Genomic DNA, 17,133 nt, shown 5'->3' with positions numbered 1-17,133 from the left:
CTGTGAGAAAATAAATATTGAAAATTAAATACATTTTGTTCCTTTATTTTTTGTGAAGGGAATATAAATATTTGCTTTTAAACATAAATACTTGAAGCTAACACATAACCCACATGTTTACTACTAGAGGCGATGTGGGAACTACTTACTCCACTACACACCAATTACTTCGTAAGGGACTTTATATACTAAAGTTAAGCAAAAATGATTCACCAAGTTCCCAGGAAACTAGGCTATCCACAAAGAGGTTTAATCAGAAATTTGGTTTCTACCTTCCAATGTTTTAGTTTTCGTTGACAAAATAGTAAATTCAGAGATGATATTGATAATACTATTTATTATTTAGAAACGGATTATTTTATTCGAAAGTACTTTTATGAGCAGCCAATATATTTTCAACTATCTGGCACAAGCTATTATTTGGTGATATACTAAGCCAACTACAGCTCTATTCTGATAAAGTACAAATCGCACAAAATGAAAAACTTGTTTACGTGTTGTATATGTATATATGCGTACGAAAAATGTCGGACATTACATTTTAGCCACCAATTATATAATAAGATGTTTAACGGCGCTTTACGCTAGTCCACTCGCCATCATCACCGCCTTTGTTTTCTGCAAGAAATAAGGTTCCATGATTATATGCACCTGTTATTTTTCTTTATGTTCTTACCCTTGTCCTGGGGCTGCTCACGTTTAGCTGCAGGTTTCTCGTCGCGTGGGGCGGGAGCGGTACGCCAGTTTCCGCCGCCGCCACCACCACTGCCGGCTTCCTTCGCAGGTCCACGCTGATCGCCGCGAACATCGCGCCCATCGCGGTCGCGTCGCTCGCCACCAGGGCGACGATTGTCACGATCACTCTGACGTGGAGCATCGCGCCAATTGCCACCACCTTCGCGCTGGGGCTCATCATTGCGGCGGGGTCCATCGTTACGGCGGAATCCACCGCGGTCACGGTCATCACGCTCATCACGATCGCGACGAGGACCGTCATTGCGGAAGTCACGATCCCGTTCGCGGTCACCACCCCTACGCCACTTGTCATCCCTTGAGGGTGGAGCGCCACCAGCTTCCTTGGGTCCGGCACCACGCTGAGAGTCTGGTTCCCTTCGTACTCGCCACGAGGAATCACCTTCGTCCTTGCGATCGCGGTCACCTCCACGCTCGATCCGCTCTCCACCACGTTCGATGCGTTCTCCTCCGCGGTCAGTACGGTCTCCTCCACGCTCATTACGTTCTCCTCCACGTTCGCTGCGCTCCGGTCCACGATCGTTGCGTTCGCCAGCTGCAGGACCACCACGGCGCCACTCTCCGGCTCCACCAGCCGGTGCGCTTGGGCGGTCGCCACCACGAGGGCGCCAAGTGTCACGTTCTTTTTCACTGCGTTCGCGTTCAACTGCCACCTCGCGGGCCAGTCGCTCCCGGTCCTCCTTGATCTTGCGCTCGGCTTCCTCCTCCTTGGCACGCTGCTTCTCATATTGGGCGCGGCGTTTCTCGTCCTCGGCTTCACGCTCCAACCGCCTGGCCTCTGCGGCAGCGCGTTCCTCAGCAGCCTGAGCCAATCGGATCTCCTCCTCCTTGCGGAGGCGCTCTTCCTCCTTTTCACGAAGGAATGCCTGGCGGCGCTCCTCGCGACGACGCACGATACGATCGGCCAAACGCTTCTTGCGCTCCGCCTCGAGGGCAATCTCGAACTTCTTAAGCTTCTCCACGTAAAGGGAGGCACGCTCCTTCTTAAGCGCGTCGAGGAACTCGTCCCTGTCTGGGTACATGCGCTTGAGGCGCTCCTGCTGGCTAACAGCGTCCTTGCGCTCAGTTATGGCGTTCTCGATGCGTGTCTTCTCAGTGGCCTCCCAGAACTCCTTGTCCTTGACTTGTTTCTCAGCCAAGTACTTCTCGAACAAGGGAATCTCCTCCAAGCGCTTGGCGCGCTCGAAGTAGTCAACCTTCTTCTCCTGGCTCTTCAATTTGGACTGCAGTTCCTTGGCCTCGCGCTGCAGTTCTTCGTTCTCCCGCTTGGCGATCTGCTCGGCATCCAGTTTCTTGATACCTTCCTCGTCCAGCTTAGAGAGCATTTTCTTTCCATGGGCCGTCTGCGAGATCTGCTGCACCTTCTCCTTGAGGCTCTTCTCACGAATGGCTTGGATTTCGTTTTGGTGGCGCTTCCTCTCACGCTCCTCCTGCTCCTGCTCCAGCCGCTTCTGCTCAGCCAGCTTGGCCTTGCGCGACTCTTCCTCTTGACGACGCGCCTCCTCCTCTTCACGAGCATTGTTCTGCTTTTCAATGTACTCTTTGCGATCCTCAATGATCTTCTGGCGCTGAAGGATGCGCTGGTGCTCACGATCCTTGATCTCATGGTAGTGGTGCACCATTTGAGTGCGGAGCTTGGCACGCTGGTCGCGTTCCCGGTTCGGGTACACGATGGACACAGCTCGGGTCAACACGGTGGACATGTTGACGAGCTGGGAGCGAATCTGCTCAGAGGGCATGGACTGCAAAGAAGGACCATCGGGGCGGTATTCGCGCTGGCTCTCGGTCAGATCGGTACCGAAGTAGATGCTGTTTTTCTGGTGGTCGATGCGAATCTGCATGTCGTTGTGGCGCACAGACTCAACCAGCAGCTTCTCCAGCTCGAAGATGTTGCAGAACGATGCCAGCTCCAACAGCCGCTTGAACTCAATGCTCTCGTACACCTGCGATATCTGGCGGATGAGACGCATGATGGTCACGTCCTTCAGCGACTGAATGTAGGGAGTAAGCAGGTTGCTCTCTGCCGGTCCTCCCTCGATGATGTCCACGATAGACTGGATCCGCTTGCAGAGATTGAGGGGGTTGAAATCGATTTCCAACCAGTTGTACAGGTTGCGGAAGTCCTCGGACACGAGTTGGGGAACATTCAATCGCACCTAAAATAATGAACGTGATTATCCGGGCGAGCTTGGGATTTTCATACCACTTACCACTTCGCGAAGCAAAGAGACTCGAGTGGGCGGCTGGGGCAATCCCAAAAGCACTGCCAGCTTCTGCGCCTTCTCCAGAGGGCTCTTGTCAGCCTCGATGAAACGATCAAATTCGGGATGGGCCGATGGCAATGGAATAGAAAGAGTAGCCAAAAGGACGTGAGCAGCCATGCGCTGCAGATCATCCTTCGTCAGGTTCTTTTTCAGCTCGCGAGTCAGCTGGAAGAGCTTCAGAAGAGCGGCCGCGTGGAACAACTGGTTACCAGCCTTGCTGAAGACCATGGCCAGTTTTTGGTAATAGTTGGCCATGGTTTTGGGCACCGGCGTCTTCTTGGACAAGGCCATAAGGCCGTGGATGTCCTCGATGGCCTTATAAGCCTCCTGCCAGAGTTCCATTTGAATGGCAGAGTCCAGAAGGTAAAGCCTAGTGTCCAGGCACAGCTGTTGGGTCTCAACCTTGTTGATCGAGACGCCAGTGGTCTGGTTACTGCTCTTACAGATGTCCTCCAGATGCTTGCGCAGCTTGTCGCAAAGGCGTCGGAACTCGCTCTTGCGGTTGTACTTGAGGCAGAACTGGAACGCCATACGAGCAATATCGTGGTACAGAGCCTCGCAATGGGTGTTAACGCGAAGCAACTCCAGGCACTGACAGTAGGATTCCCAAAGGAACTTCACCCACGGCAGCAAGATGGTACGGTCCGAGCGGTCCTGGGCATCCTCGCCACAGACAGCGCTCATCAAAATGCTCTCAGGCGTCGCGATGTTGTCCAGATCGTCCAGCTCAAGCACAGCCACGGCAGCGGAAGATTGCGCCTGGGCAGCCTCCGTGTGCTCCTCGGCCATCTTCAGATAGCCACGGATAACATTCTCCAGCGAGTTTACGTTAACCAGCTGGAACATGTTACGGTACTGGAAAAGTCCCTCCTTGGCAATGTGGGACTTCTTCAGCTCCACGCACAAGTACAGGTACTTGAACATGAGGGGCTCGATGACGGTTTCCGAGTAGGCATAGTTCCAGCGCTTGTTGCGGAACACTTCCTGGAGGGTATCCAGCGCCCGAAGGGGCTTTCCCACCTCGATGAACTCTGGGGGCAAACAAAGAGAGATGAGAGTGGCTCAGAGCGTCATCGCGCCGATAAAGAGAGAGTGACAGTTCTCTTTGGCACCGCATGGAAAATTTTCAGTAGGCTTACCATTGGCCCTTTTTAGGGCATTTTCCGGGCGTTGCGTGTAACGAGCCATGTTGAACTTGTTTAATTAGTATGAACTGGCACTTTATGCAGATTTTGTTACTACGTCTGGGCGGTTTTGAGGCCTGGAGATGCTGAAAATTGTTAAAATCTTCGGCTCGCCTACGTGTGGCCTACAAGATTTATGCAAAATGGCCGAGTTGACGGCACGTTGCGGCTATCGATAGTCTGAGTCAGCAGCCGATAGTTGATATCGACTCACGATCCCATGTTATGGTATCCCTGGAATATAATGTAAACAAATACACGCGGAATAGTCAAATTATGGATTTTAAGAATAATCCTTGAATAAAACCTATTTAATAGAATATTAATTCATTAAATTAAAAGATTAATTCCTTTTTAAAGTGAGTTTTGGGTTAAAATTGGGTCCAAACAATAACAAGTGTGGATCCGAAATACTTTTTAAGTTGATACATGAAAATGTAGAAATAAAGTAAAATATTTAATCTTTCTTTTATTTTAAGCTGACTAAGCCACAATATTAAAAAATGACAAAGTTGTGGCGAAAGTACATCTTGTGGTTTGCCCAAGAGCATGTCGAATTCCGAATATCCGAGTTTCAGTCAATCGTTAAGATGTTCGGAATTCAATTTCGGCCGGTTACCGAACAGACACTGGTAAGTCAAAATCAGACTCTTCTCTTCAAATATAACCATGCCTTGTGCTTATAGAAACCCTTTTGGCTGGTGGAGTTCCCTGATGAGAAGACAGCCTTGCTCTACGCCTCCCGGTCCATTGCCCTTCGCGCTATTTTCGAGCTCTACGCGCACTCCAACAAGTTTCCCCAGTTTCACGAAAGTCTCCGTGCCCATGTTGACGAAAACAAGGATGAGTTGGCGACATACTTTCGGCCTGATACCAGCTTTAAAATCACAGTGGAGACATACAATAAACACTTCAGCCAGCGAGAAAAAATAGAGAAAATTGAGACGATGGATTACCTCCCCATAGAGGGACCAGTTAACTTAAAAAATCCCAGCGTGGAATGGTGGTACATCGAGTTCTGGGGCTTGGACCCCACTGCTGTACCGCCAGAGCCCGAGGATATCTTGTTTGGCCGTCTTCTGGCGCATGGACAGCGTCATTTGATCAAGGAATTGTCCTTAAAGCAGAGAAAGTTCATAGGAAACACCAGTATGGACGCGCAGCTTAGCCTGTTGATGGCCAATCAGGCAATGGTGAAGGAGGGCGATCTCGTATTTGACCCATTTGTAGGCACGGGATCGTTGCTGGTGAGCGCTGCCAAGTGGGGTGGCTATGTCCTAGGAGCTGACATAGACTACATGATGGTGCACGCCCGCTGCCGACCCAGCCGGATAAGCCAAAAGATCCGCGAAAAGGATGAAAGCATTCGTGCGAATCTGAAGCAGTACGGATGCGCTGACCGTTACATGGATGTGGTGGTGGCGGACTTCTCCAACCCGTTGTGGCATCCCCGCATCTCATTCGACTGTATCATCACAGACCGTAGGTATTAATGTCCAGCTGTTGGCATCCTCTTTAACTCCATTTGACTGATTTCAGCGCCCTACGGAATTCGAGAAGCCACCGAGAAGGTGGAAACGAAAGCGAATAGCAAAGACAGCACGAGGACCGATGACATGGTGCACTATCCATCAACATCACACTACTCGCTACAGAGTCTGTACGGCGACTTGCTTGAGTTCGCTGCAAAGCATTTGAGACTAGGTGGACGCCTAGTTTGTTGGCTTCCATTCCACCGCGAAGACTATAACCCAGAAATGGTTCCGCAACATAATAATCTGACTCTAGTGGCTAACTCCGAACAGAGATTAACTGGCAACACATCGCGACGGCTACTAACATACGAAAAGCACAGCCAGTACAGTGTACCCGAAACGACGCAGCTCCCGGTGGCGACTCCGTCAGAGGACTTCAGAGATCGGTATTTCAACAGTGCCGTAGAATCGCGGAAAGAACGTCGAATGCGGAAGGCTGAGCAACGAGAGCTGGGAAGAGCAGAGATGGAGCTGCGTGGCAAAGTTCCATCCGACGGGCGCGCCAAGAAGTGCGAGTTGAACAAGGCTAGATTTAACTAATAAATAGATATTTTAATTAACTTCGTAGGCTTGTAAATACACACGTATTGGATCCTAAATTGTATCACACGCTCTGGAGTCTGCCTGCTCCTCCAGGCGACAGTCAAATATTTGGGAAAAGCTTTTAAGAAGGGTCCGACTGGCCTCTTCGGTGCTGACGTGCCGAGCCAGTTCTTTACTCAATGAAGTAACGCCCTTGCCCTCAATGCCACAGGGCACTATGTGTTCAAACCACTTAAGGTCGGTGCAGCAGTTGAGACCGATTCCATGCGTAGTGACGTAACGTGAACCGTGGACGCCGATGGCGCAGATCTTATAGTCACCCACCCAGATTCCCGTATCCATGGTTGTCTTAGCGTTTGGAATGCCAAGTCTCTGGCAGGTTTCGATTACCATGCGCTCCAGCGTGCCCACATAGTTGCGCATTGTGAGATTGAACTGACGCAGGTGAAGGATCGGATAGGCCACTATCTGACCAGGGCCATGAAATGTTATCAAGCCACCACGGTCCGTCCGATGGAAGTCGGCCCCCAGCTTTCGCAGCCTCTCCTCATCAGCCTCGGTGTATCCTTTTGTCCGTATTCCTATGGTGTAGACGGGATCGTGCTCTTGGAGCACCAGGTAGTTACGAAATTTCGCATAATCATCTAGGCTTTGATTGGTCTTCGCCAGGCGATTCTGCAGCTTCAATCCCGCAGCGTAATTATGAAGTCCGGCCCGGACAACAGTGACTAGGGGCCGGCTTGTGGACATATTTCCGTTAATCCTTTCAAGACTGAATTATTTTTTTTGAAGGGGCAACACTGGTCGTCGGGTTGTTAATCAACACTAGACGAAGCCAGATTGCTTTTCTTCATTTGCTTGGGTTTTTTATTTTTAAACAGTCGTTATACAATCTTAATATCATTCATATTTAAAAATATCAGATAGAACCAAATTTGATCCAATTTAAATGAAAACTATTAAAAATTAATATTTTTTTATTGTCTTTTGAAAAACCTACCTTTTTTTGGCTATTTTCTGGCCATGTTCAGCTATAACTTCCGATAGGTAGTTGGTAACACTGTCCAGCACACTTTCTTTTCGATTTTTGTTTCCGGCTAAGGTACGTACAAAAATTCTTCCGCATGTAATTAAATCGATCTGACGACTCTGAGAGGCGTTTAATTGGTTCAAATAATGCGGGAAAACGTTAACCGTGTACTAATGGTCGTATCACATTATAATCTTTTCCCCAATATCCCCGCTCCTGTCTGGTCGGGCAATTGAAATGCTTTGTTTTGGTGCGGAATCTGCAGCGGCAAAATGGTTCAACGCTTGACTTTGAGGCGACGTCTGTCCTACAACACCCGCTCCAACAAGAGGCGCATGTAAGTTTTCAACTATATCGTTTTACTTTAACTTTACTAATAATTCATACCTTTTAGTGTTCGCACTCCTGGTGGCCGTCTGGTGTACCAGTACGTCAAGAAGAATAAGACTGTGCCGCGTTGCGGACAGTGCAAGGAAAAGCTTAAGGGCATCACTCCTTCCCGCCCCAGCGAGCGTCCGCGTCTGTCCAAGCGCCATAAGACCGTGAGCCGCACCTACGGAGGTGTCCTGTGCCATGGATGCCTGCGTGAGCGCATTGTTCGTGCTTTTCTCCTCGAGGAGCAGAAGATTGTCAAGGCTCTGAAGACCCAGCATGATACCCTGGTTAAGCCAGTTAAGAAGGTGGAGAAGAAGCCCGTGAAGGCTGCTACCAAGAAGCCTGCTGGCAAGACTGCTGGCAAGACCGCTGGTAAGACCGCTGGTAAGACCGTTGGCAAACCTGGTGCCAAGGCCGCCGGAAAGAAGCCCGCCCCTAAGGGACCCATCAAGACCAAGAAGTGAGATGAAACATCTACGTAACCCACCAAGCTAATGGGCAAAGCTTCATTGTAAAATAAACTGCAAACTAGACAAACAAAACTAAACGGTTACCTTTTTCTTATTGTGATATTCGCGATTGGGATATATTTAACGAAATGTCTATGAAATAAGCATTTAATATAAATATATTTTGCAGTTACATAAAAAAAGAAAATATATATTTGTTAAATATATTGATACTTTAAAGTTTAAAAAAATTACATATTTTTTTTTTAAAAAAAGGTAGGAAAACGTTGTTCTTGTAAACAGCTGATGAGATAAACAAGCCGCACGTGCTTCTTCTTATAAAGCCATTCCGATTTTTAGTTAACATTAAAGACTGCTTTCGACCAACATTATTTCTATGATGCCAAAAATTGCGAATAAACCAAACGAATCGTAAGTTTTATAATAAATTGAAAATAAGTTCTAAATGACGTGTATCCCACCAACGTACAGCACAATAAGAGTGCCGTTCGAAACGCCACACCTCGCCGAAATCGCTTACAAGGTGCTAAGTGTCGACCAGGAACCACGCCGGAATTTCGTACAAAAAACCCTCAGCTTGGATAACGACGTCCTGGTGGTGCATTTCGAAGCTGACCAAGTAAAAAACCTCCGCACGGCCATCACATCCTTCTTCGAGAGCCTGCTTCTCTGTCAGGACACGATTAAGCACTTCGGGGAACCCACAGTTCCAGAGAACAGCGGAGATGCCGGAACACAGTCCAGCACCGACTCCGCATAGAGCGGTGTACGGATTTGCCTTCTACATGTTATTTACGGTGTTGTTTTTCGTTTATGTAGCGTGGGCTTTTATACCCATCGAATTCGGCCTGCACTCGTATCTGCCGGATAAGTATTTCGCTGTTTTTGTACCATTTTTAGTGATAGTGTTCGCTTGGTTCTTCGCTTTCCTCATTTATCCAGCCATCAATCTATCGATGACAGTAAATGTGGATTCGGTTTCATCTGTGGTGGATCCCAAATTGGTCCTGCCGAAAGGAACAGCTTTCAGCTCCTGGGATCAGCTAAATCATGGAAAAAACTCATCATATAAACAAAAAGTGGCTGACCCAGTTAATTGCAATCTTTGCCAGACAACACACCAGTCCATAACACGAACACCCATCGCACCACTTCGTTTCCTGGATCTCCAGGAAGTAAATACAGCATATTACAACTAAAAAAGTAACAAGGTTTATTTCTTATTTACACCATATTTATTTTCTGCGCACAGTGGTCCAGCCTTCTTCTGGTTCCACGAAATCTTCAGCCTTTTGTTTTCGCGTTTGTGAGCGGGTCACTCTGCCGCTTGTTGTGGGAGCCTCCTCGTCGACCTCCTCCATTCCAGTATCCTCATCATCATCATCATCCATATCCTCGTCGGATGACGAGTCTCCGTCGATGGGAGTGTAGGCGATCTTTACATCCGGGCGCAGCCACTCCTTTCCGGCGGGAAGTTTGCTTAGCTCAGCCTCAATCAGCGGATACTGATTCTGCAGGGACAGCTGTTTGTAGCGCAACAGATTACGACAGATCTCAGGGATCGAGTTATCGTCGCATAGCGTGTTGAACTCCTGGTCCATTAGTTCCTCCAGGACCTCCTGCAGTTCACCCTGGGTGATGTTATCGTTTCCTACACAATATTGATATGTGTAGTCCATGATTTCAATGGCCACCTGGCATTGTCGAAAAGAAAGGTTAGATTATCGCGTTTTTTGAGTGAAACAAGGATGTCACCTGTTGGCCATTGCGTCCACCCATGCCATGCTCCACTGCTAGCCGCAGATTCTGCCAGTGGTTGAAAATCTTTTCAACAATCAGGCGAAAATTCTTTTGGAATTCGGTTTGTTGTGCAGTTGCCATCGCATGTGCTGTTACAGTGTTGGAAAGTGACATAAGTACATCAACAACACCGATGCCATTCACACTTTGCGCATTCACATCGAATAAATGGTATTGCGCCAAAAAAAAACTAGCAAAATAAACAAAAGGATTTAATATCATGTCGGATGAGGAAAATGTACCCGAAACTCAGATGGAGAACGATGTAAGCGATGGAGCGGGGTTAGAGGAAGAGGACGACGATGATATGGAACAAATAACAGCTCAAAAGGTGAGTAAATAAATTAAAATAAAAAAAAATTTATCACCTGTTGTTTTCAGGTCCTGGAAATTCTCGAAACAGCCTGGATCAATGAAATGTGCGCCCCCGAGATCCTGCCTAGTCAAGTGGACATGCTGGAGTTAATGGTATCGCAAGTGGCCCACATGGAGGAGCAGATGCGCGACCTGGACAAGAATGATTTTCGTGCGGTGGTCCATGGGATGGAGCTGGAGCGCGTCCGCTATATTATGGCTAGCTATTTGCGGTGCCGGCTACAGAAGATCGAGACCTTCACCCAGCATATTTTGAACCAGGAGGAAGCACGTGATCCGGACGAGAAGAGACTGTCCCCCGAAGAAACTAAATTCGCACAGGACTTTGCCGGACATGTTGACGAGTACTTTCACAAGGTGGCGACCCAGTATATGCCCAATCAACAGCGCGGAGAGGCTGAGCTGAGAATCGTAACACCCAACCTTATGAGCCATGTCTTCCTGAAGGCTAACGTGGCGGGTAATTAACTAAATTTTAATTTTCTTTATGAATTGCTACATATATTTTGGTACTATTTTAGTTCCGGCTGTGATCGTGGGTGTTGATGACGAGGAGGTGGACATGGCGGCTGGGTCCCAGCATATTATTCCGTATCAACTAGTTGCTGACTTGATACAGAATAATCAGGCACAACTAATATAATAGGTAATCAATAAACAAAAATATAAAAAAATTAAACTTTCTAAAATGATTTTAGTTGGTATTTTAAGACAACCATTTTTGCTAGTATTAAAAGTTTAAAAAAGTCAAAAATGTATTTCCATCGGGTAAATCCATTTTTCTAGTTTTTATTACTATTAATTTAAAATTACTCAAACTTCTTTGAATTAGAAAATTTTGTGTCACTTAGAGGGTTAAAACTCTGCAGTGTTGGTTAATGTTGTTGTATGAACAGCTGCGCTTGTGCCTGACGTCACAGAGCATTTCTGCTGAGGTGTTTCAAGCACATACACATCACCCAACTCACATTCTCTCTTCGGCCAATGTGGCGGGCTTTCGCGCGAACGGCAAAGACACTCTTCGATTGTGGACCACCACCACCACCAGGATTACAACTACTAACGCTGAATCAGCAGGTATTGCGACATTCCATCGGAAGCCGTTTTTGCAAGAAGTACCTTTCCGCCCCGGCCCCCTCCACGTTTTCAACCGCATCATATAATATGAGTTCCGAAAAGCCAAAGGTTGTTTTTGTGCTCGGCGGACCTGGCGCCGGAAAAGGGACGCAGTGTTCAAAGATTGTAGACCGCTTCCAGTTCACGCATCTCTCCGCCGGAGATTTGCTGCGGGAGGAGCGATCCCGCGAAGGCTCCGAGTTTGGCACGCTAATTGAGGATTACATCAGAAATGGCAAGATCGTGCCCGTGGAGGTCACATGTTCGCTGCTGGAAAACGCCATGAAGGCGTCTGGAAAGTCAAAGTTCCTCATTGATGGATTCCCCAGGAATCAAGACAATCTGGACGGCTGGAACCGCCAGATGTCCGACAAAGTGGACATGCAGTTTGTGCTATTTTTCGATTGCGGCGAGGACGTGTGCGTCCAGCGATGCTTGGGACGTGGCCAAAGTGGTTCCGGTCGGTCGGACGACAACATGGAGAGTCTGAAAAAGCGCATTTCCACCTACAATAACGACTCATTACCGATCATCAAGTTCTTCGAAGGCGCCGGCCAGGTGAAGAAGATCGACGCAAGTCCTGAAGCGGATGCGGTCTTCGGCGATGTGGAACGCGTGTTTGTGGCCAGCGGCTTCTAGACATTACATTTCCTATCTGGTTCTGTGTGCAGTGTTATCTTGAATTTCCTACACCCCTCAGAAATACACATATATACGCTTGTTAATGCTAATTACGAGTAATCAATAGTGGGAGAGGCAGCACTTGTTTTAAACACCTGAGGTTAGTGGCAGACATCCATTGGATATTTTAAAGTGTAGATAAAATAAATGCTTCGAAACCAATGACGAAAATTCTCTCAATAGCTTTGTTTTAGGAAACTTTATAAGAAGATAATTTATACCATTTTTCACAACTCTATTCTGTCTATTAATAAACAAATAAATAAAAAGTTTAAAAATAAAATAAAAATATATATTTGCAAACGAAAATGTTAGATTGCTCTTGAACATCAAATAGCTTTCTATAAAGATGAAATTGCCTTGTTGGTTTCCATTTCGGTTCACAATCGATTTTTCGAACACGCTCGATACGAAACAAGCTTCTTGATTTAATTACATTCGCTTTTGTAGGAGATACAAATCGGGTTCTTATAGCAAAAAGGGGAGGCAGTTACAGTGGTGTAGGCTTCAATCCTTGCGTAGCTTGTCCAGGCGCGCCTGCAGATCCGCATCAGCATCCGACATGGGCGAAGAAGCGCCACTGCCCCCTGCCGCTCCAGCACCTCCGGCTGCCCCTCCGCCACCACCTCCTCCAGCTGCACCACCGCCACCCGCGACCACGGCAGCTTGAGCTTTTTGGGCCCCAGCCCCTCCGGCTATGGAGAGTGATCCTGATGCGGTGGGAAGGTCGCCCAGTTGTTCGCCCAACTGGAGACCCAGTTCGTCGAGTACCTGAGATACTACAGCGTCCGTCTCCTCCTCATCGCCCTCATCTTCCATGGCGTCGTCGATGACGTCGTTGATCATCTCCTCCTTCATGTCCATCATCTCGGACTGCTTCTCAAAGTCCTGAAGGATCTTCTGGATTTGTGGGAGATTCAGCTGGCGGTTCATATTCTGCATGGCTTTAGTGACACCTGCAAAGATTTGAAAATTAAGACGATAAGCTACTGAATCAGCTGATAGATGCCCCTACCCTTCATGGCCTGCGCCATTGTGTTCTGGGATTTCAGAGTTTGTATTTTGAGCGACACGGCTTGGATGTTGGCCTTCATCAGCATGAACTTCTTGGCATAGCGGCGCGTCCGAACCAGATCCTTGGCCATGATCTTCACCGCGTCCATCTGCCCCTCCTTGGCCATCTTTTTTATGTCGGCAATGATTTTCTTCTCTTGCTGCTCCATTTTCATCCGCTCCCGGTCCAAGTCCCGCATCGCCTTGTTCAGCGCCCGCTGGTTCTTGCGCAGCATCTCATCTGGGCTGATCCTTTTCCCGAAAAGCCAGTCCATTTTGTTGCGTTTTTCTTAACTTATTTCTAATTACGACTGGGTAAGGCAAGGAATGACGGAGTTAATCAAAGATTACTCATCCAACACAAGAAAACAAACGTCCCACGGTGTCAAGTTTGTAAGGTGGTTAATGCGTGTATACGTTTCGCGGGGAATGGATAAAGAAGAAGAAGAAGCACTGCATATGATTGATATTGGTTTTTATTTATTAAATTTGTTTAAATAGTTAAAATAAATATAATGCATTTATAAAGATTCACTTTCAACCTTTAAATACAAATATTTTCATATATTTTTTACAAATAAAAGTTCTATTGAATACGCCCATGATATGCCGTCCATTGTGAATGGCATTGCGTCAGCTGCTGCTTGTTTTCCAACATGAAAGAGTTTGACGATTTTAATTTTAGCGTTGAAAAATGTAAGTTTTATGAGTTTGATGAGGTTTGCTTGCCTGCTAAAGCTTTAATATGTGTTGCAGATACTAAAGAACTGACACGAGAATGCGTGGGTGGCAGCGATTTGCAACAGCGAAAAAAAGAAATCGAGGCTTACAATGAGCAAACAGCGGCTACTCTCAAGCAAACATGCAAAAAGAACTACATGGAGTTCATCCAAACGGCCAAAGAGATATCTCGTAAGCTGTAAAAATACTTCAGCATAAATCAATCACTAACTCTTAATATAAATTTCTAGATCTCGAGTCGGAAATGTATCAGTTGTCGCATATTCTTATTGAACAGCGCAACATTCTGGCCACCATGACCGATGGGAAGAGCTCCAGTCACCTGAAAGCCGACAGTGTGGAGGCGGAGAACACCACTGCTGCCGAGGATGTGGAAAACAGCCATGCCACGAGGGCGGTGAAGGAAATGGTGCAGGGATTCAACGGAAATCTGGAGGGAAAGACTTTTCTCAACGAGGGGGCTTTGATCGAATTGGATAGCAATGATTATAGGCCCATTCAGCGAGTGTTCTTTTTCCTGTTTAACGATGTCCTAATTGTTTGCAAAGTGAAGCACGACAAGTATGTTAAGTGGGATTAAATTGTTGTAGGATTCTTAATATGATTTTAAAATCTTTTAGACGCTTAGACTTCCTCACCGAGTACGATCCCAAGAAAATTGCCGTAATCAACATCAAGGATTTGGATGGAGTGAAGAATGCAATCAATATTATTACTCCTGATGGCTCCAAGATTTATCAAAGCATCACGGCAGGCGGTAAATCAGAATGGATTGAGAAACTGGAGGAGGCTTTTCGCTTTGACCAGCAAAAGAAACCGAAAAAGGGTCAAGCTCCACAGCCACCGACAAGAACCAAACAGCCGTCAAAAGCCGATACTGTGGAAAAAGAGCAATCACCGCAAAGTCCGACGGAGCCAAAGTCCCTGGAGGCCGAGACACCTGAATGGCTGAGCACAGCAAGCGAGGAGATTCAAACCCTAGCTGCCCAGAGGCACTTCGAGGATGCCCAAGAGCTGATCAAGCGCACTCAAGAGTTTATGCGAAGCGATAATCGCAAGAAGATCCACCAAGCAGACGCCATTGAAACCAAGGTTAAGCAGCAGGAACAGAAGCTCATCAATGTGCTGTTGAAGGAACTTTCGAATAGCCACAACCGCAACTTGCAAATAGCCCTAAGGGCAGCCAAGAGACCACTGAAGATCCTCGTTGAAATGGGACGTTATCGGCAAGCAAGCGCTACACTTTTAAAGGTGTGCACTGTCAGTCTACGAGTGGCGCAACGAGAGGCTCGGAGGAACAATGCGGATATATCTGAACTGTTCTTTTGCGATCTAACGCAGGTGGCCTGCGATTTTCTCACCGCCTTCGAGCAGCAACCGGCATGTGTTAGTAGTAAGTATATGAAATATTCTTCTAAAAGCATAAGCATTATGGTTCCATCTTACAGGCTTAGTGGTTTGGTGCAATGCAGAGCTGCAGTACTTTGCCAGCCAGCTGATTAAACACTACCTGACCAAAGGCACTTCTCTGGAGACAGTGGCCAAGTGTGTGGAAAGGGTGCGCAAGCCCTCTACAAAGCTCACAGAAATCGGATTGGACATAAGCTACCACTTGGAGGGGCTACTGCGCACCACCCTTGAATCTCTAATCGAGGAGTCCAAGGAGCGCCTACTGGACTCGGTGGGACGTACCGAGGAAAGCTGGCTGCCGTACAACTTGCAAACCAAGTCTAATCTGAGACGATTGCTCTTGGAGCTCGATGTATTGGGAATCGATGTGAGAGCACAAACGACCGGTGACACTTGGATAAACCTGACACAGTCCACAGTGGTTTTCATCCGGCACTTCCTCCAGCTCACCGACTACTGTGGCTGTTTGGCCAAGTGCGAGACCCTTCTACAAAGTCTGGAGAAACTTTTGAAAGAGTTGTTCATTGCCCAGCATTCCCTCAAACCCCCTAGAGACATGGCTGTGGATGTAAGTTCTCTTGGATTTTTAAAAATATTATGATTATTAAAGAAATCTCTCCTTTTCCAGCCGAACTTTGTGATGAAAAATAAAATATTCCTGGTGGATAATCTGCTGCCCATCGCCATCGATAAGTTTAGACAGATTTCTGGACGGCAGTGCGAGGGTCTGCGGGAGTTGCATTCGAAAATGTCCCGCCAACAGGGAGCTCCCCTGCCCCGGCAGAGGAGCGTTTACACCACGGATGTCTTTTAGACTAGAGAAACTCTGTATTCCAGATGGAAGATACATAATTCGATTACATATAATTTTTTTATTTTTTCGTTTTGCTTCAATTATTTATAATATAATTATATACATATATAACCACAATAATAATATTTGTAAAATTAAAAATCGAAGCGTGTGCTGCACTCTATCTCTTGCTTATTACAATTTCGCCGTTCGCATTATATATATTTTTGTAAATATATATAAATCGATTCGTTTTCAAATATACTCTAAACACTAAACAATTTAGCTGTGTTCTATTTCGGTTGTAGGTGCGGCTCGGTTGGGTTTAGCTGCACCAATGTATAGGATTTTACAGTGTTGGTTCCAAAGAGCTTACTTAGTTCACACAATTATCAAGTATTATCCTCATCATTACATCCTTTCAAGTTACATACAAGCAAAAGCTGAGACTGCTCTGAGCTCTCTGACCCCCCAATGCGAGAATGTATGGGTGTGGGAGTCGGTCGGTCGGTCGGTCGGTGTGTTAAATAGTCTGTTTGTGTTTCATTTTTTAAAGAAAACCTTAAATTAAATTCTTACTAGTTATATTCATTTATATTTATATATATATATATAGATATATATACCTTCATTTATGCAAATGTGTGTGTTTTGAGTGTGTGTTGGTGTGTAAATGTCAAGGAGGGACTTGGATTTGGGAGGGAGGGAGGTAAGGAAACGGAAACTTAAAAATTACATCTGTTGTTTACCGCCTTTCGCGGGTGTGTGTGGGTGTCTGACTCTCGGGGATAAATTACAAAACCTTTTACATGAAAACAAACTAAAAGCACTCGCATCGTCGCTTAGCTCCCCTATCTGCCACCTGCTCAGCTGTTAATCATAATCTCAACGCTCCTCCTACTCAGCTCGCAATGACTAATCCATGCAGACTGCACTTATCCTTCTATTATGATGAACGTAGGTAGGTATCGCCGACTAACTTTTTTATTTTTTACAACATACTCTCGTTT

The 17,133-nt window shown here is 46.7% G+C and overlaps 11 protein-coding genes across 11 annotated transcripts; 7 read left to right on the top strand and 4 right to left on the bottom strand.

Annotated features, from left to right (window-relative positions):
• Window positions 1-317: 317 nt before the first annotated feature.
• Window positions 318-4,354, bottom strand: eIF3a (eukaryotic translation initiation factor 3 subunit a). Its single transcript, XM_017246600.3, has 4 exons — window positions 4,157-4,354; window positions 2,964-4,048; window positions 677-2,909; window positions 318-618 (listed from the first exon to the last, which is right to left on the bottom strand). Exons 1-4 carry the CDS (start codon window positions 4,203-4,205, stop codon window positions 569-571), a joined length of 3,417 nt encoding a protein of 1,138 aa, XP_017102089.1. The 5' UTR covers window positions 4,206-4,354; the 3' UTR covers window positions 318-568.
• A 92-nt stretch (window positions 4,355-4,446) lies between these two features.
• Window positions 4,447-6,291, top strand: LOC108128792 (tRNA (guanine(10)-N2)-methyltransferase homolog). The gene is made up of 4 exons (XM_017246601.3): window positions 4,447-4,560; window positions 4,681-4,833; window positions 4,888-5,683; window positions 5,741-6,291. The coding sequence occupies exons 2-4, from the start codon at window positions 4,705-4,707 to the stop codon at window positions 6,274-6,276; spliced, it is 1,461 nt and encodes a 486-aa protein (XP_017102090.2). The 5' UTR covers window positions 4,447-4,560; window positions 4,681-4,704; the 3' UTR covers window positions 6,277-6,291.
• Lipt2 (Lipoyl(octanoyl) transferase 2) lies at window positions 4,646-7,099 on the bottom strand. Its single transcript, XM_070281504.1, has one exon. The coding sequence runs from the start codon at window positions 7,027-7,029 to the stop codon at window positions 6,331-6,333; it is 699 nt and encodes a 232-aa protein (XP_070137605.1). The 5' UTR covers window positions 7,030-7,099; the 3' UTR covers window positions 4,646-6,330.
• Window positions 7,100-7,574: 475 nt separating this feature from the next.
• On the top strand, window positions 7,575-8,341 carry RpL34a (Ribosomal protein L34a). The gene is made up of 2 exons (XM_017246626.3): window positions 7,575-7,646; window positions 7,704-8,341. The coding sequence occupies exons 1-2, from the start codon at window positions 7,582-7,584 to the stop codon at window positions 8,146-8,148; spliced, it is 510 nt and encodes a 169-aa protein (XP_017102115.2). The 5' UTR covers window positions 7,575-7,581; the 3' UTR covers window positions 8,149-8,341.
• Window positions 8,342-8,420: 79 nt separating this feature from the next.
• On the top strand, window positions 8,421-8,914 carry Tcs6 (Threonyl-carbamoyl synthesis 6). Its single transcript, XM_017246627.3, has 2 exons — window positions 8,421-8,565; window positions 8,626-8,914. Exons 1-2 carry the CDS (start codon window positions 8,531-8,533, stop codon window positions 8,912-8,914), a joined length of 324 nt encoding a protein of 107 aa, XP_017102116.2. The 5' UTR covers window positions 8,421-8,530.
• PIG-P (phosphatidylinositol glycan anchor biosynthesis class P) lies at window positions 8,880-9,538 on the top strand. Its single transcript, XM_017246628.3, has one exon. It carries the CDS (start codon window positions 8,880-8,882, stop codon window positions 9,351-9,353), a length of 474 nt encoding a protein of 157 aa, XP_017102117.2. The 3' UTR covers window positions 9,354-9,538.
• LOC108128811 (pre-rRNA-processing protein TSR2 homolog) lies at window positions 9,344-10,067 on the bottom strand. The gene is made up of 2 exons (XM_017246625.3): window positions 9,910-10,067; window positions 9,344-9,848 (listed from the first exon to the last, which is right to left on the bottom strand). The coding sequence occupies exons 1-2, from the start codon at window positions 10,033-10,035 to the stop codon at window positions 9,390-9,392; spliced, it is 585 nt and encodes a 194-aa protein (XP_017102114.2). The 5' UTR covers window positions 10,036-10,067; the 3' UTR covers window positions 9,344-9,389.
• A 20-nt stretch (window positions 10,068-10,087) lies between these two features.
• Window positions 10,088-11,018, top strand: Sld5 (DNA replication complex GINS protein Sld5). The gene is made up of 3 exons (XM_017246624.3): window positions 10,088-10,285; window positions 10,336-10,789; window positions 10,851-11,018. The coding sequence occupies exons 1-3, from the start codon at window positions 10,175-10,177 to the stop codon at window positions 10,970-10,972; spliced, it is 687 nt and encodes a 228-aa protein (XP_017102113.2). The 5' UTR covers window positions 10,088-10,174; the 3' UTR covers window positions 10,973-11,018.
• Window positions 11,019-11,238: 220 nt separating this feature from the next.
• On the top strand, window positions 11,239-12,176 carry Cmpk (cytidine/uridine monophosphate kinase Dak1). Its single transcript, XM_017246620.3, has one exon. It carries the CDS (start codon window positions 11,314-11,316, stop codon window positions 12,082-12,084), a length of 771 nt encoding a protein of 256 aa, XP_017102109.2. The 5' UTR covers window positions 11,239-11,313; the 3' UTR covers window positions 12,085-12,176.
• Window positions 12,177-12,396: 220 nt separating this feature from the next.
• Window positions 12,397-13,582, bottom strand: Vps2 (vacuolar protein sorting 2). The gene is made up of 2 exons (XM_017246621.3): window positions 13,142-13,582; window positions 12,397-13,082 (listed from the first exon to the last, which is right to left on the bottom strand). Exons 1-2 carry the CDS (start codon window positions 13,452-13,454, stop codon window positions 12,634-12,636), a joined length of 762 nt encoding a protein of 253 aa, XP_017102110.1. The 5' UTR covers window positions 13,455-13,582; the 3' UTR covers window positions 12,397-12,633.
• Window positions 13,583-13,792: 210 nt separating this feature from the next.
• Exo84 (exocyst 84) lies at window positions 13,793-16,307 on the top strand. Its single transcript, XM_017246572.2, has 6 exons — window positions 13,793-13,875; window positions 13,936-14,091; window positions 14,151-14,481; window positions 14,541-15,313; window positions 15,369-15,898; window positions 15,959-16,307. The coding sequence occupies exons 1-6, from the start codon at window positions 13,836-13,838 to the stop codon at window positions 16,142-16,144; spliced, it is 2,016 nt and encodes a 671-aa protein (XP_017102061.2). The 5' UTR covers window positions 13,793-13,835; the 3' UTR covers window positions 16,145-16,307.
• Window positions 16,308-17,133: the final 826 nt, after the last annotated feature.

This window comes from Drosophila bipectinata, chromosome 3R (genome assembly GCF_030179905.1).
Source record: "Drosophila bipectinata strain 14024-0381.07 chromosome 3R, DbipHiC1v2, whole genome shotgun sequence".
NCBI classification, from domain to species: Eukaryota; Metazoa; Arthropoda; class Insecta; order Diptera; family Drosophilidae; genus Drosophila; species Drosophila bipectinata.
This window is presented reverse-complemented; position numbering and strand designations above follow the sequence as displayed.